The sequence below is a fragment of the Artemia franciscana genome, chromosome 19 (genome assembly GCF_032884065.1).
Source record: "Artemia franciscana chromosome 19, ASM3288406v1, whole genome shotgun sequence".
Lineage (NCBI taxonomy): Eukaryota > Metazoa > Arthropoda > Branchiopoda > Anostraca > Artemiidae > Artemia > Artemia franciscana.
Window position 1 is genome coordinate 25,764,740 of NC_088881.1, and position 18,334 is coordinate 25,783,073.

The window sequence follows — 18,334 nt, forward strand, 5'->3', positions numbered from 1 at the left end:
TTTATTATAAAATTGTTCAAATACCATTTTCTTTTATTACCCAAAATACATACAACTATGCATTATCCTGAATACACTTATGTTAAAAGTGTTTATTTATGTCTTGTAATTTCAGGAGATATTACAAATGCCTCAAAACCTGTCTCTTTGGAGGCAACTGCCTCAAAGCTGGAGGCATCCGTTGGAAATTTTCTTCTGTTGTCAAAAAATACCTCTCATTTAAGTTTGATCGAATCATCTGGTATTTCTCATTGTATGAGCGAAACTAAAGAAAGTGAAGGAATCTTAGATAAGGTAATTTAAAGTTATATTGTTATAGTAGTTCCCAATAATTTGCAACAGATGAAGAGATATTGAACTTGTTTGATATCTTTCACTTTCCCAAATACGTCATAGGGTATAGCAGAAAAAGCCTTATAAGCCATAGCGGATATTCCACACAGAGGTCAATAATCACGTACACAGGAAGCTATTTACCGGAGGATGGAGGATGATTTTTCGTAAAGCAGGCAATTTTGGTCTAGAGCCGCGATTCTCAACGTGGAGTGCAGGCCCTACCGTCGGGGCATGGCAATATTTTGGTGGGTCATGGGCAAAACAGACACCCTCTGGCTGACTATACTTTAGAGCCTTAATAATAATAATAATAAAAAAAAAAAATTAAAAAAATATTGGTCGTGCGAATGATCCCGCATTCATATGCATTAAAAGAAAAAAAAAAATATACCATATAGTATTGCAATGACGTGAAATATTGTATAAAAGGTATTATACATAGAAAATAGTTTTCCTTAGCATAAAATATGCCTAGAGGATGACCCCATACAAAGATACTAAGCTAATGGTCTTTCTAGCTTCCTTCAGGTGAATACACAAAAATGTTGAATAAGAAAATGTATATGTCACTAGGGGGCATCAAGGTTTTAGAAATGTCTAGGTTGGGAATGGTCCAAGATCTGTTGGGAACTACTGGTCTATAATGATGGCCTCTTAATAGGAATAAAACATGGAAACTTATAAGCAACTTTGTAAAAGAAATGTTAGGCTGACATTCACCACGCCTGAAATTGTGTGGTGTCTACCTTTTTTTTTTTTTTGTGTCAACTACAAAATGTGAAGCCTTGCTTTTGGGTGATAGGTCGTGATTAGGAAGAAAATATAGACATTAGAAGCAACTTTGAAGGTAAAAATTTAGCCATGGCATCCCTTACGGCCAAGGCTAGCGAGATCTTTGGTCGTCAAGAGGCGAAACTACCTGGGACCCTAGGCTAGAAATTCATGGAAGGCTAGTTTAGCGAGATTCTTGGTCGAGAAATGACACCACCTGGAATAATGTGCTGTGAGGTTAGTCTAGGTAAGCCTGTCCCAGAGACTAACTTTATAGGCTTTGTCAAAATTGTTCAACTAATTTATTTATTTTTATTTTGATACTACCAAAATCAATAGCGTATTAGGATTAGAATGGAGAAAGGCATACTGTAGGAAGTAGGTTGTAAGTTCAGTAGAATCTACAGTCCTTAAACTTCCATCTCTGGTGGAACCTTTTCCTATAACATTAACTGTAATAAGAAACAAAGGTGGTTGCTATAAATTTCTTTGGATATAATACAATAAATAGTATGGGTCAAAATATTCATTCTGATATTGAGCAACTTGTGATCTAGTCAATAAAGGGGTAGTAAATTATTGACGAAGACAAATCCGAAAAAAAATCACGAATGAAAAAGTTTTTTCAAACAGTTCGTGGTAACGAACTGTAGTAAGGAGCGACCCGGCTCAATAGTAACCGAAACTGTAAAAAATGGAATTTTGATACCAATAGTTACATCAAAAGAATCGCATTTTAATGCTGATTTTAAATATATAAGTTTCATCAAGATCAGTTATACCCATCAAAAGCTACGAGCCTGAGAAAATTTGCCTCATATTAGAAAATAGGAGGAAACACCCCCTAAAAGTCATACAATCATAACAAAAATCACACCATCAGATTTAGCGTATCAGAGAACCTCATTATAGAAGTTTCAAGCTCCTATCTACAAAAATGTGGAATTTCGCATTTCTTTTGCCAGAAGACAGATCACTGATGCGTTTTTCCCCCAGGAATGATCGTATGGACTGAGTGGTACTAGAATGTCGCGAGAGGGCTCATTCTAACAGAAATTAAAAGTTCTACTGCCCTTTTTAAGTGACCAAAAAAATCGGAGGACACCTAGGCCCTCTCCCACGCTCATTTTTTCCCGAAAGTCACCAGATCAAAATTCTGAGATAGCCATTTTATTCACCATAGTTGAAAAACCTAATAACTATGTCTTTAGGAACGACTTACTCCCCCGCAGTCCCCTTGGGAGGGGCTGCAAGTTACAAACTTTGACCTGTGTTTACATGTAGTAATGGTTACTGGGAAGTGTACAGACGTTTTCAGGGAGATTTTTTTTTGTTTAGGCGGGAGATTTGAGGAGGGGCTACGTGGGAGGATATTTCCATGGAGAAACTAGTCATGGGGGAAGAGAATTTCAATGAAGGGGGCGCAGGATTTTCTAGCATTATTTGAAAAAATAAATATGAAAAGTTTTTTCTACTGAAAGTAAGGAGCAGCATTAAAACTTAAAACGAACAAAAATTATTACGCATATGAGGGGCTTACCTCCTCGTTATACCTCAATCTTTACGCTAAAGTATTTTTAATAATTTCAACTATTTATTCTACAGCCTTTGTGATTCAGAGCTCATTCTTAAGGAATTGGGACAAAATTTAAGCTTTAGGGTAAAAAGCGAGGTATCGACGAGGGTTGAACTCCCTGATACACGCAACAAAACGTACGAATATAGAAGTTCGTTACGTAAATTAATTCGTAAGTGACGTATATTTTTTACCAATAAAAACGTTTGTAAAAAATTAAAAGTTCTAGTTGCTTTTTTAAGTAATCAAAAAATTGGAGGGCAACTAGGCCTACTCCCTCGCTCCTTTTTTCTCAAAATCTTCCGATTAATTGTAATTAATTAATATGCAAATTTCGTTTTAATTATTTATTTGCGGAGAGCCAAGATCAAAACATGCATTAATTCAAAAACGTCCAGAAATTAAATAAAACAAGTTTTTTTTAACTTGTTACAAGTTTTTTAAATGAAAGTAAGGAGCAACATTAAAACTTAAAACGAACAGAAATTACTCCGTATATGAAAGGGGCTTTTCCTCCTCAACGCCCCGCTCTTTACGCTAAAGTTTCTTACTGTTTTAAAAATAGAGTTAAGAGAAAGAATCAAAGAAGTTTTGAATAGGATTTGTAAGTGAGCTATGGAATAAGGCATTCAAACTGTAGTTAAGGCTTTCGTGTTGGCCAACATAATTGACCACATTTGTAGATCAATTCTATAAAAACTGATCTTGACAATTAGCCTCAATGCAATGCTGTTTAATAATCTCTTTGACTAAAATGAGATTAGCCAAGTACCTTCTACCCTTGCCTCAACAACTAAAACAGCAGGAGTCAAAGCACCATCGAGTTTGTGCTTCGTGATGGTACCCTAGAAGCTAATGAGTCTGGGCTTGATCAGTGTATTCATCTTGTCCACGACATCTTAAGTTCAAGGTGCCATATAAAAACTCTATTTCGAATTATCTTTAACAGTGGTATTGACACATTTTTTTTTGTACCGGTTTAATAACTCTTGTCATTAATAAATGCAAATCACAATGTGAGTGTAACTCTTATTTTTCCATTACTATTTCTCCAGTACTATGTTAATTGATCGAATTGCCCAAAATTGACGATATAACTTCAGAGTGTTATGCATCTTTATATAATGTATATAATATAATATACATATATAGTGAAAAGAGAAATCATGAATGTAACAGCACAAACACACACAAAAAAAAGAAAGGAGATAGAAGGAGAAAGGGAAAACTGTCTTCCTAAACTAGTGGTTAATATAGACCAGCACTTGAATGAGGCCTTAACCCTACTCATCCATACAACCACATAGGTCAAACAGCATAGCCATACACAATCAACTACAAAGATATATATACATATATATATCAACTACAAAGATATATATAAACTACAAATACTCTACAATCAACTACAAAGATATATATCAACTACAAATATATATATATATATATATATATATATATATATATATATATATAATGTTTGTAAAGAAGAGAAATTTTATTGCTGTGCAGCCCAGACTCATTGAGCTTCAAGGGTACTATCACGAAGCTCATTAAACCTTCAATCCAATCAATTTCGTTTAGTGCTTTGAGGGGTGATATCAGGCTCTGCGCTTTTTAAACTTTCAAACAGCAATATGGTCACTTCGGAGAGCTTGGCTATTATCATCAAAAACCTTTGCCGATAATAATTTTTTTTGAATTTTAGGACCAACAGAAAACTTCAAAACCACAACGACCTTTAGTGTTGGCACAACCACTATTTCAGTGCAACGCGCAGCATGTGCTGGCTCGGGGGTATAATATTAAGCAAAAGCTACTTTTTATCTCTGAGAAAATGAACAAGACTGGACAGTTAAAACGGTATCTCAATTTTAGACAGAATGTCATCAGGCAGGAATTCAGGACAATACAAGCTTTGTATAGGAATTCATCAATCCTATTCCACTCGATCTTAATCATCCATTTCGCCAGCTTTGGCTGTAGTCTGGAGATTGGTAAATTAAGATAGAAAGAGTTGAGCATAGGAATACGGTCGGAAACGCATACCAAAATGTCAAAGTGCGAAGAGCAATGGAGTATCATCTACTTGTGGTTAATTGAACACTTTTGACCAGTTACATTTTTAGAGTGAGTCCAGGGGACCCAAGCCTCACTGAATTCCCAAAGAACTTCCACTCAAAAGTTTAATGCCTTCCTATCAGTAATCACCTTGATTTTTGTTGTAACGTTCGATGATATATATTGGAAAAGCTTCACAGCAATAAAATTTCTCTCCTTTACAGACCTTTTATATATATGTCTAGGTCTAGACCCTTCCCTTTTAAGATCTCACTCACGTCCTTGGCCGACAGTAGTGATTGCCTTAGTCATTCTATCCTTTTTGCTCGAGTCTCCAGCAATTTTTATTTCATACTTGTCGTGAGCATTGAAACGGCTGGTAGCTTTTCGTAAATTGCTTGATTCAAATCAGAGTTTTTTTTAATGCAATTATGTGGATTAGTGTGTAAATCTGTGCTTTTGTTTTTTGTGCTTTGTGCTTTGTGTCATTGTTTTGTTGTTTCTTTTTCTTTATAATCCACATGTTTCTAGTGGGTAATAAAAACAACTAATATTATTATCTTTGGTCACTCTTAAATAGTAATACCTATGGAGGGAAAATTCTTGCCCGAAACTTAATTTCTTTGTTTTTTTCTTATTTGACAGAAGTTCATACGATATATTCAAAAATGTGGCATTCAATAACATCTTGCTGTAATAAAAGCAAAGGTAGCTTCAGAGCACCTTTAACAGCAAAAAACTCTAATGGCAAAAAATGGGCATTTTTTTTCTTTCCCAAAAGCAAATACAGTGTCAAAATCAAAGAATATCAGCTTTTATTTTGATAGTCTGAGGAAATAGGCAAACCGGCCACTCCATTTGGTCCCACCCATCGCTTAAAACTTAGAAAACAAGAATTAGACTGAGTAAAACAATTTACCAGCTTAGCCTTTTGTGTATTTTTAACATAACCATAAGGTGTTTACAATGATTTAAAAGATTTTTTTGTCATATATTATTGGTTTATATCTTACAGCTGAAGTTAATTTCTCAGTAAATCCATCTTTTAAAGTTTTCAACCAAGCTCGTCGTTGCATATGTTTTTATGGGTTATTGGAAATATTTCAATGCATATGATGACCCGTATGACCAAAAAAGAACGTCATATAACGAATGGATTTTGCCAAATCACACAAAAGCTTTTCTTTCGAATTTATTGCAAGAGCTCATTTGTTTTCTGCTTGTTATAGGCCAGGTTCGCTTGGCTCATTTATTTTATCTGGCTCTTCTTGAAAGGTTTTTCATATATTTTCCACATGTTGTCAGAAACCCCTGTATGGTAAGTCTGTGCTGTTGTACACATGCATTAGCAAGTATATGAGTTATCTTGTCTAGTACCTACTATCAACCTTTTTTTTAACTATCAAATAGGGCAATAGCATAAACCTTTGGGGCGCCCCTCACTTTTCAGGGGGTGATAGATGGTAACTTTAAGCTTTCTGATAATCCCTTTTAAAGTTTAAATGCGCAGAATCCACAGGGACTATAATCTTTTACATAATAAAAACGTTAGAAAATATAAAAACGCTATTTTTTTATATTTCAAAAATTTCTAGTCATAAGTTCTGAAAATTCAATTACTTTGAAGCAAGTTTGCAACAGAATTCACTGATGATTAGTAGCCCTCCAGACCACCCTCCAGGGGACGGCCTAGGGCCTTTTTGGTAGTATTTTTTCATTGGATGAATCGTAGTAGGAGAAAACTGACCTTTAGTCTCTAGGTATTTGTATATGCGCTTAAAAAATTGGTTTGTATGGCACTTGGTAAATACCAAGTGCCATATAGCGATTGAAAATTCTGTCGGTCCTGGTTTTGCTAGTTTAGGCACTTCCAGATAAGCTAGGACGACGAAATTTGGCAGGCATACCTGGAACCAGACCAGATTAAATTATCAATAGTCGTTTCCCCAATTCGACCATCTGGGGGGGGAGTGAGGGACAGTTAATTCAGAAAAATTAGAAAAATGAGGTATAACTTACGAACGGGTAATCGGATCTTAATGAAATTTGATATTTAGAAGTATCAGAGCTCTTATTTAAATCCTGACCGGATCCGGTGACATTGGGGGGAACTGGAGGGGGGATCCTAAAATCTTGGAAAACGCTTAGACTGGAGGGATCAGGATGAAACTTGGTGGGAAAAATGAGCACAAGTCCTAGATACGTGATTGGCATAACCGGAACGGATTCGCTCTCTTTGGGGGAGTTGGGGGAAGGGTTAATTCTGAAAATTAGAAGAAATGAGGTATTTTTAACTTACGAAGGAGTGATCAGATCTTAATGAAATTTCATGTTTAGAAGGACCTTGTAACTCAGATCTATTATTTTAAGTCCCAACTGGATCCAGTGTCAATGGGGGAGTTGTGGGTGGGAACCGAAAATCTTGGAAAACGCTTAGAGTGGAGAGATCAGGATGAAACTTGGTGGGAAGAATAAGCACAAGTTCTAGATACGTGATTGACATAACCGGAGTGAATCTGCTCTCTTTGGGGGACTTGGAGGGGGTGTTAATTCGGAAAAATTAGAAAAATTGAGGTATTTTTTAGTTAAGGACGGGTGACCGTTCGTAAGGTATTTTTGAATTTGTTATTTAGAAGGAACTCGTGTCTCAGAGCTCTTATTTTAAATCCCGACCCGATCTGGTTACATTGGGGCGGGGGTTGGAGGGGGAAACCGGGAATCTTGGAAAACTGGAAAACACTTAAAGAGTGGAGAGATCGGAATGAAACTTGGTGGTTAGAATAAGCAAATGTCGTAGATACATGATTGACGTAACCGGACTGGATCCACTCTCTTTGGGGGAGCTAGGGTCCAGCGCTTTGGCGAGTCAGGTGCTTCTGGACGTGCTAGGACAATGAAAATTGGTAGGCGTGTCAGGAACCTGCACAAAGTGACTTTATTAAGTCGTTTCCCCCGATTTGACTATATGGGGGGGGGCTGAAGGGAGAGGAAATTTTGGAAAAAAATGAAAAACATTCAAATTAATCTATTGATTCTTGGAATTTTGCTAGAGCTCATGCCAAATGAGCTCTTGGCTCTTCCGACCTCGTCACAAGTGCCAAATGAAGTCTTAGCTCTTGTTATCACGTAAATAACGACAATATCAAATGAAAATACGTAATAATAACTCGCGGGGTTGGTTCTACCTGACACCTTCCAGTCTGTAGAAATGGGCCTTACAGTCACTATTAACAAAAACGCTATCGTGTAGTCGTTTCCAAGTATTTTCCGCTACTCTCTCAAACTAATTGTCGAATTAAGCGAGAAAATGTTTCTTTCGTATTATTTTTGATGAATAATTTTTTCTTATTAGCTTACTGTGGCATAGATTTAGCTGTTATTAAAATTTAAGGTTGCTTTCGGTTATCAAGTGGCTACTAAAAGAACAAATTTAGTTTTAAAATATAAATTACAAATTTTTATTCATAGCATGGTTCCTGTTTTTCTGAACCTCGTGGCTACTCTCCAAAAGTGCGAACACCATTTAGGCAAAGAAAAGAAATAATCAGCAGTCAACATAGCGATGGATGCATCCTGGGTACACCGGATTACCTAGCGCCAGAACTTTTGTTGAAAACTCAAGGTCATGGTGAGTCAGCCCTTTATGTATTTTGACTTTAAAGACTAGGCTGAAAGACCTAATGACTCGAAAATAAGAAGTTTTTATTTATTTTTGTCGCTTATCTATTTGGGCTTGTTTGTATCAAATTTTTATATGGCTTTACCAGGTCGGAAATACTCATACACACCCACACACACACACACACATACACACACACACACATATATATATATATATATATATATATATATATATATATATATATATATATATATATATATATATATATATATATATATATATATATATGTTACCGTGACTGTGTCCGAACGCGACTTTGTCCAAAACTGTTTAATGTCGATATTCACTGGTGAATATGCGAAATACCTTTTTTTTTCTCTTTAATCAGCGTTACCAGTCAACTTCTCAATTTAATGCAAGGTTTCATGATGACAGGATAGGTCAGATTAGGTTTGGTTAGCTTAGCTTAGGTTTTTAACCTATTTCTGATTTGTATAAGCAAATTTAACCTAAATTAATATAAGTTAGTGTAGCCTTAACTTTTACAATCATAGCTAATTGAATCCGAGCATAGAAATTGCAATTTCGGACATTCACCGGTGTATGTCCGAAATTCCTCCTTCTCTGCTTGGATTAGTAGGGTTTACCTGCTTAGTCTCATATTGGCAGTCTCGTAGTATTTTGGGAAATCAAAGAAACTTTTTGGTGCAGAATTTTATTTTAAATTTCATATCTACTTGCGTGCATTTGTCGCTACAGGCGCGGAGTCACTCTACCAATATTTGACAAATGTCGTTGGTAATGTAAAGTGAAGGGACCAGGTGTGTAATATACTTGTCCCTTGTGTGACTCCCCAGATAAGGAGTTGTATAATATTCTATTTAGATCCAGTATGCTTTTATTGATCTAGGGATCTCTTTTTAAAGAGGAGAGATGAGCATTTTAGGTTAATTTTAATTTTTTAAAGACAAGGAGCAATTGCAGGGAGTAGCTAAAGGAAAAAGGTGAGCTCCTTATAGAACCACTCATTGACTGTCAGGGATTAGCAATTGGTGACTATACACTGGTAACTTTATACTGGTAACTGGTAATTGGATATCTTTTTAGAGAGGAGGGATGAGCATTTTCGGTTTATTTTAATATCAACTTTGCTTAATTATATATTAGCATTTGGTATTAGCATAAAAAAGGCCATATTCATTCTCTTCTTAAACCTGGCTTCAACTTGTAGACTTTCTTTTTTTAGTGCGATTTATTGATTTTTTGTATGTATGTTTTGTTACCATTTTTGTGTTATACGTATCAATTTTTTACGGCTTAAAAGCATTAAAATATTATTATTGCTATTCTATTAAATTTGGCTTGCATTCGAACAAATTCTTTGGGGTGATTTTTGCCGTGTGATCTTAGCTTAATTGAAAAACCGCTTTATTCTGGGATTATTGAGATTATTTATCCCCAAATTAGTTACATTTTTTATTTGATGTTTAACAATTTTTTAAGGTGATCTTATAATGTTGATTGTATCTGGGTTATTTATCAATTTGAGGGCGTGATTGTATACGAAGTCTGATGAAGTGCTTGGTCATAAGGTGGTGTTTTAATAGTAAAAGACAAAAAGCAATTCCAGGAAGTAGCCAAAGGAAATATTTGAACTCCACATAACCACCTATTGACTCTAAGGGAAACAAAGATAGGGGTACCAGAGATAAGGGAATACCCCTTGAAATAATCATGTAAAGAATAAGAGAGATCCACAGGGATATATCCTTAAGAAAGTGACACACAAGCAAGGCTTAAACAATCCGGGAAAGGGTTAAGATCAAGAGGTAAAAAACCACTGGTGACCAGTTTTGGTTCCCCTTATGAGCATTAAAAGATAAAGAGATGTATGAGTTTCGGTAGTCTTATAACATGCAAAAAAAAAGTATTTACCAAGTATCCTCAGATGCTATTATCATCAAGATTTGTACAAACACTTTCATCTCAAAATTCTCTCTTCAGCATGCTTCGACATGTTTAATTAATGAAGGGCTCCTGAGAAAGGATTTATTTTTTATTGTGTTTATGCTTTGCAAACTGAACTTTCCAAACACCATTTGGAAAGTTCAGGAGCAAGTGCTACTTATTTAAGCAAAACAGCGCAGACTGGATTAATTGAAAGTTGTACCAAAGAAATTCTTGCATGAGTTCATTTTTGCCAAGTTCTACGGTGCGGTTGTTGATGAAATAACAGATATGTCACACAAATAACAACTAAGTATTGTCCTTTCCTACAATTACAATTGCATAAAACGATTGGATTTTGTTGTTTTTTTAGTAGACCTGCGCGAAAAATGTTACTCCGACAGCATCGGAAGCTTCGAACCGATCATTAAAGGTCAAACGCTTGGAAATGCTTTGTTGTATTTTCTTCGATTTCTTGGGCTAGACTTGTAAAATTGAGTAAGCATAAGCACTGGTGTGCTATTATGGTTTCTGAACATTATGGTTCTGTAAAAAAAAGGTTCAAAAGGTAAAAAAGAAAGCCCTGCGTCGTCTATGTTTGAACTCCGATTTAAATCTTCTATGTCAAAGACTTCTTCTGTCCAGAGCGATAAAAATTCCATCCAAGTAACAAAAGGAATAGCTGCTTTTTAGTGCTTCTGCGTAGTGAAATTATGTTTCAACCAGAGCAATGAAAGAATAGCTATTTGGCATTTTCGAAACGCGATTGATTGAAAGGCATGATTCCTTAATGCAGGACGTGGTAGAGCTCACTAAAATCGTGGAAACTCTTGAGATCATTAGGGGCTGGACAGAATGCACAACTGCAGCAAAAGCAAAATCGTTATTGAATGCTGTCACATCCTCTGACCTGATAGTATAGCCATTTTCACTCTTTGTAACATCAGGGCTGATTTTACTGCTTACTAGATTATTTCAGAAGAAGAGCTTGGACTGTGCAGCTGCAGCAAGTCATGTTAAAGATTAATTACCCATAATTACCCAATAATTACCCAGCTGTATGTTTAGCGTAGGGAGAGTGAAAGTGAGTTAAAGAAAACATTTGACGAGATAACTGAAGTGGCGACCGAGCTAGGTTTAGAAATAACGGTCCTAAGGATAGCGGAAAAGCAAACGAATCAGATTAAGTTACCATTTAGTTTGCACGAGGAATGTTAAAGGCGGTCAGTTTTTGTTCCTCGGTTGGACACGATCATTTTCGGACTTAGAAAGCCGTTTTCCGTAGAAACCCTGGACACTTTTTAGCTGGGTATTTTATTGCCAGTGAATTGTATGGAAACGAACAAACAACAGTTTGGTTATATGATTTATGACTTATCAACGTCATATCGGTCAGTAATCGGTTTCCCCTCCCAATCATTCTGTGAATCTGCCCTGACCAAAGAAGTGACAATGTGGAAAACTTATTGGCTTCACCTGAGAAATTGCAATGCAGGTACGGGTACAATACGTGAAACACTGGGGGTAAATATACACACGACAACGGCGATGCTGATATTTTCACAAATACTTCAGCGTTCTTGCAGATCTTCATCGCCCCATCTGTTAGTGTGGTGTCTGTTGAACGAAGTTTTTGTACCGTAAGAAGATTGAAAACGAGGACTAAGAAATAAAATGACAGAGAAAAGATTTGCCGGACTTGTCCTTCTTCATGTTCACTGTAATATTGTCATAAGTGTAGATAAATTTGTTTTAGTCTCCAAATACTATTTTTCCCAGGGAGAAGAAGAAGGTGTTATTGATAGTGTTACTTTTTGTGGAAATTGAGGAGTGAGGATCCGTTGTGTAATATTGATAACCTTTCTATAAATATAGTTTTAGGGATTTTATTATAGAACTGGCCGTTAAATGACGGATAGAAGCAGAGGCATGTAACTATCAACATCAGAAAGGTCCGTTAGGCTTAATCAGGAATGAGAATTTTCACATTGAGCCACTTTCCCCTCAATTTATAAGATCCTGGATCTACTACAGCAATTAGACAAGAAGAAAACATAACTAAATGAATCTCAGGCCAAAAATAAATACAGAATAAGTACAAGATTTTGACAAAAAACAACAGTAGAAAACGAATATATGGAAATATCTATTTATTTTTGCTTATATTGAATTCTTTCATTCTCTTTCGAGAAATAACAAATATGTTTTTTTTATTATTATTATGTTCGTAAGACTTTAAAGATGAAAACACCGTGATATATCACTGGGAAACAAAATTTAGTTTGTATGGTTCAAATCCTACACTATAGAATGAGAAAACTCTGATAGAATATTTGATAGAAACATTCTGATAAAATATTTATATTGAATTCAAATTTCTTCCATCAAAGCTACTTTCTGTAGAGATTTCTTTTCACGAATTGGTTTTGTATGATTTTTTTGGAAAAAGAATTTTGCTGCTTTAGGAAAGTTTTCTTGTAATGGTTTTTGTAAAATATTGTATGATCTTGTTCTTATCTAAAATACTGAAAATTCAATCACAGAGGCTTTTTCAGAACTACTTGTCTAAGAGAAATTCTAGCACTGGGAAAAAAACATACAAAACTGCATGAGAAGCTTTTCCTAATCAATTAAGCAGTTATTTTTCGTTACAATTAAAATGACTTTCGCCGACAGAAAAGAATCACACATCAGTTGGAAAAGGCTATCGCATGCTCTAAAATAGCTGTTTTTGGTTTTTTGAGTCAAAAATAAATAAAATTAAAAGTAAAATAAAAGTTAAACAAAACCTTCTAAATATTTGAAATCAAAGCATCTGTGGAAATGTCACTGAGAATGCTCTGTCACTGAACCAGGGTGCACAACCACAATTGCGCAACTATGATTCAATTAAGTTGAACCAGCGAAAATATTATCAATCAGATTAGCAGAGTGACTTGATATACGAGTTAGAACACATACTAAGGGGTAAAGATGATTTGAAATCATATAATCAAAGAAATCAAAATTATCACCTGCAAGAAAAAGTTATAATGACAAAAGAGATCACCAATGCAACAGCACAAACACAGAAATAAACATACACCATAAAAAAACAGAAAAAAACATATAAACAAAAAAGAAAGAAAGAAGGCGATAGGAAGACTGTTTTCCTACTATAATTATATAATTATATTATAATTATATAATACTATAATTACAATTAAAATTAGGGTTGCCATCTGTAGCACGAAAGTGCTATTTTAGTACCATTTCATCATGTGTAGCATTGTAGCACTTTTTCTCTTACATGATCAAATTTAAAATATAGACATATAAAATGCAATTACATGATGTGTCTCACATCAAAATAAATGTCAGAACATTTTTTATTCATGACAATAATCTACATACATTTAAATACGAGATATGCGTGTTCGCGCACATTTCCCCATTCAGCATTCTGATCAGCTACGTTTTTTGTTGATACATTTTTATTCTTCAACATTAAAAAAGATTAAAAATTTGACCTAGAAACTAATAAGTTCACTTAAACGGATCATGCGCGTGTTCGCACAAAAATATTTTTAACTATAACACCGAAAATCGCTGTGTAGCCCGCAAATATGGGCAATTGTAGCCCTTCAGGAACTGACCGTGGGTGCAACCCTGGTTAATTTCCCCCATACACACCAACTGGCAATCTCGATTACATCTGTTTCATTCTTAGCGCTGTTAAAAAATTTAATTGATAGCAAGGTTTGTGGAATTATTCTTTCCGTAATGCCGCTAATGTTGAAGCGGTTAGAATGTGAATTAGAATGAAAGAATGAAATGAGAATTAGAATGTAGAAATGGTAAATGAGAATCATATAGAAATGATTTTTTTTAAATTTTATAGTAGGTGCCCAGGACCATAAAACGGTCAATAAATTTCCATCTATTATGAAATTCATTGCACATATTGTATATGACTTTTAAAAAGAGGGGGAGTCGACAAAACCAGAATATTAATAACTACCCATAGGGTGACTCGGACGACAGTCATAAAAAACTCGTTGTGTATGCTCTTTTATATGGATTGGAGACAAATTATTCTGCCTTCTTCCTCGAACACAAAATTGTAAGCTCATTCCCTCCAAAATATATTTTCCTTAAATTTTCAGCCCGGAACCTCAGTCGTTAGACGAAACAGGGTATAAGCTCTTGTGATGATTGAAAACTAATTGTTTGTTATTGTAAAATTGCTACAGAGGCCTACTTGCCTTGGCTACTCATTGTAAAAAGCTATGATTGGCTAGGTGTTATGGACCCTCGCCAATTATATGATGTAGGATTTCCTAAGAGCAGCTAAAAAAAAATTACCTAATTTTTCAAAATGCTGGGTAATTGTAGTTTCGAGAAGTTTGGATAGTAGCGATGAAAGTGAGGATTTTGACGTCAAATTACTGTAATTTATATTAGTAAATATTTATTTTACAGGTCCTGCTGTTGATTGGTGGTCTTTAGGTGTTTGCATTTATGAATTTCTTCTTGGATGTCCACCTTTTAATGATGACACACCTTCCTTAATTTTTGGAAATATTCTACGAAGAAGTAAGTTCGTTCTCTTGTTTACTTGAGGGAATAATTTATAAGCTAATAAAAGGAATTGTAGAACTAAAAGCTTTGGGGGAGTGAGTACAACCTCGAAAAAAACACGAAGAAATAAATATTTTAAATTAAAAGAAATAATAACAAAAGATAGTCAGGATATTGGCAGCCAAGGCTGTATCAAGGCCGGCCCGGCCAGGAGGAGGGGGGTACTGCGTTATAACCCCCCACCCACCCAAAATTTTGCCCAAATTTCAAAATTCTGGATGCGTCCTTTTTGGCAGCATTACTCTAAGAGAGGGAATATCACACCTGTTTTCCCCCGTGCCTAGGTTTTATATGTTTCACAAAAGATTAATTCAAATGGCTTTAAAACATTTCCTGGATGCCTGCCGACTATTCACCTGAAATGATTCTACTATTCTATTCCCATCTTTTTTCCTTTCAGAAACATAAAACTATCGTAAATCTGAGTGTGACAGTCTTTATCATCGCCTGCCTGCTATTTACTCTGAGGGTAAATGTAGCTGATAGATCATGTCGTGGTTCCGCACCGACCTAGTAATTGGCAGCTAACGCTTAAATTTCAGACACAAAAAAGTACTATGACACAAATCTAAAATATTTTGGTAACATTTTTCTTTCTCTTCTTTTTCATAATCTTGTTATAATACTGTTAAAATCCAAATTTAAGTTAAAGTGTAAATTTTTTCGATAAGAATTTGCCTGAACTCCTTGCATAATTTTGTTTTTAAACTGGTGTAAATATCCAATATTTTTGACTGGGTTATGCGTTTTTTAGACAAGCTGGAAGATTTTTGGCTTTTTCTGTTTTATAAGAAAAAATATCGAATCAGGATTTGCGGATTTATGAATTGATCATTTTTCTGCAGTCAAACAAAATCTATTTTATCGACAATCACTGGTAAAATTGACTATCAAAAATAAAAGCTGGTGGATTTTGACAGTGAAAATTTGTAGTCAGTTTAAATTGAAAGCCATGCGAGTGGAGGAAAGTTATTATTTTTGATGATGTAAAGATACTAAAGTCAATTTATTCGAATTCCTTTGCTCTTCAACTTCTTATGGTGTTGCTTTGGACTGTGTTGCACTGATGACAGTGGTCAAATATGACTCTAAAGCGTAGGTGCTCCGAAATCGGTGAAGATTTGCTAGATGTTTTCCAGAGAAACTGCCTACGGAATGCTCTAGGTACTCGCCTGACAGACCGTTTTTCAAAAAGTAGGCTATAAGAAAAGCCTGGTTCAATCCCGCTTTCTAGGGCTATAATGAAAGAATTGCTGAGATGGCTAGGGCACGTTCTGTGGATGACAGATGTGGATGAAGGATGCCAAAGATTGTCCTTTTTGGCCAACCGTTTAGGGCTAAACGGAAAGGAGGTCGTCGGTGGTTGGGGTGGGAGGATGTAATAAGGAAAGATTTAAAGGAAATGGAAACTTCCTGGGAGGGTGTAAAGAGGGAGGCTTTGAATAAATTGGGTGGAATTGGAGCGTGCGTAGCTTTGTTGGCCTCAGGAGGCTTGGTGCTGCGGTGAGCTTTTAGCAGTATTAGTAGTAGCCTCTTAGTGGAAATTACTTCTGAATTTACCAATAGAGGTGATTCACCTCAATTCCCAATAGAGGTGATTTAAAAAAAAATGCGTCAATAAATCGAAGAGCCAAACCGATCAGAGATGATTTGGGAGTTATTTCTTTCGAAGAAATTGTGAAGTATCGAAAATGGAAGGAATTTTAAGTAGTAGGAATTGTGTGTATGACAATTTGAAACTTCCGCTTAGTTTGTCAGGCAAATTTCTTTTTTCGCCAATTTCGGTTTCCCAAAATGGTTGATCAATTAAAGTGTTTCATAATGCAGCAGGATTTTTCACTCGCAAGACAAATGTTGGAAAACTAGCTTAGTACTGCCTAGCAAGGGACAAGATATTTTCTTAACGTATTCCATCCGAGATAGTTCATATTCGAAGTCTAGTGAGAAGCGCTTGTTGCTGCTGGATAATTTTTTCCCGACTCAATTATCTCGTGCAGAATTAGACTGTGGAATGTCTCCATAACGTCTCCGCAGAAATTACCTGTTTGATCTGTAAAATATTTAAACTAGGAATAAATGACTTCTTATTGTTGTAGAAACAAAACTATCATACATCATATTCTGCAGAATTGTTTGAATTTGATAAATAATTAATAGTAACATATAAGGGCGTATCAAGGAGTTTTTCGGGGGGGGGGTGTTTACAAACCAAAAAAATTACAAAACGCATCAAAAATTTGTTTATTTGCATTATTTTTTATAAGTCGGACGGAAATTTGGGGAAGAGAGGGGGTTCGCAACCCCTCCCCCTGGATACGATCTTGGTGGCATATGAAAAGATATTAAGTCGTCAGTGTTATTACTTAGTTCAGAATAATAAATAAAAAATCCAGGAATGATTTTGAAGAAAAGGGAATTTTCTAGATTATTGGGTGACTAGATGAAGCTACTCTTTCGCCTTCGCTAATGTTCCTGTAATTGAACTTATTGATAATTTTCCCTACTATACTAGTTCACCTTGTTCTAAAATACTAGTCGACCACAAACATGGATTGAAGTTTTTTTTTTATAGAAGATGTATATAATGAGTGAAGGAAATTTATAGTACCCATACAAAAGAATATCAAAGTGGGAAAACAAAATCAATGAGAATGTAGCAGCTGTTAGCCAAAGGCGTATCCAGGATTTTTTGTTCATGGGTAGGGGGGGGGGGTTACAAAAACTTTAGAAACGTATCAAAAGTTGCCCTAATGTAATTTTTACATTTTTACGAGTCAGACAAAAATATAGGTGGGGGGGGGGGATTTAAACCCAGAACCTTGTTTGTTTTCTATTGTTGTTTGGCTACTCTTCTGTTTCTTTTTTTTAAAGGAGTAGTTTAAAAATTACATAACTTCCAGGCTACCAAGTACAATTAACTGACGCAGGCTACTTATAGTGGATGAAGAAGAAGGCCAAGCTATTATGTAATTCTTTTTTCAAGTAAAATATAATCCTTTGTGTAATTACAAAGATTATTCATCATTAATTTGCCGCACCAACGATTTTTTAAACAAAGTTACACAAGGGCTGACTTGACGATTATTTTAGATTGCTCATTGAATTACTTTCTCTGTCAAAACCTGGTCAGATTAATGCCTCTATACTTCGTTCTATAATCTAATCTCAATCAGTATATATATATGTATATATATATTTATATATATATATATATATATATATATATATATATATATATATATATATATATATATATATATATATATATATATATATATATATATATATATATATATATATATATATATATATATATATATATATATATATATATATATATATATATATATATATATATATATATATATATATATATATATATATATATATATATATATATA

The 18,334-nt window shown here is 34.9% G+C and overlaps 1 protein-coding gene across 3 annotated transcripts in view; it reads left to right on the forward strand.

The window, feature by feature from the left end:
* LOC136039477 (serine/threonine-protein kinase greatwall-like) overlaps nucleotides 1-18,334 on the forward strand; it is a 128,482-nt gene that overhangs the window by 69,214 nt on the left and 40,934 nt on the right. For all 3 annotated transcript variants that reach the window (XM_065723254.1, XM_065723257.1, XM_065723256.1), the window contains exons 11-13: nucleotides 116-294; nucleotides 8,213-8,372; nucleotides 14,775-14,888. In XM_065723254.1, the coding sequence (XP_065579326.1) occupies nucleotides 116-294; nucleotides 8,213-8,372; nucleotides 14,775-14,888 (453 nt within the window). The remainder of the gene's footprint in view (nucleotides 1-115; nucleotides 295-8,212; nucleotides 8,373-14,774; nucleotides 14,889-18,334) is intronic.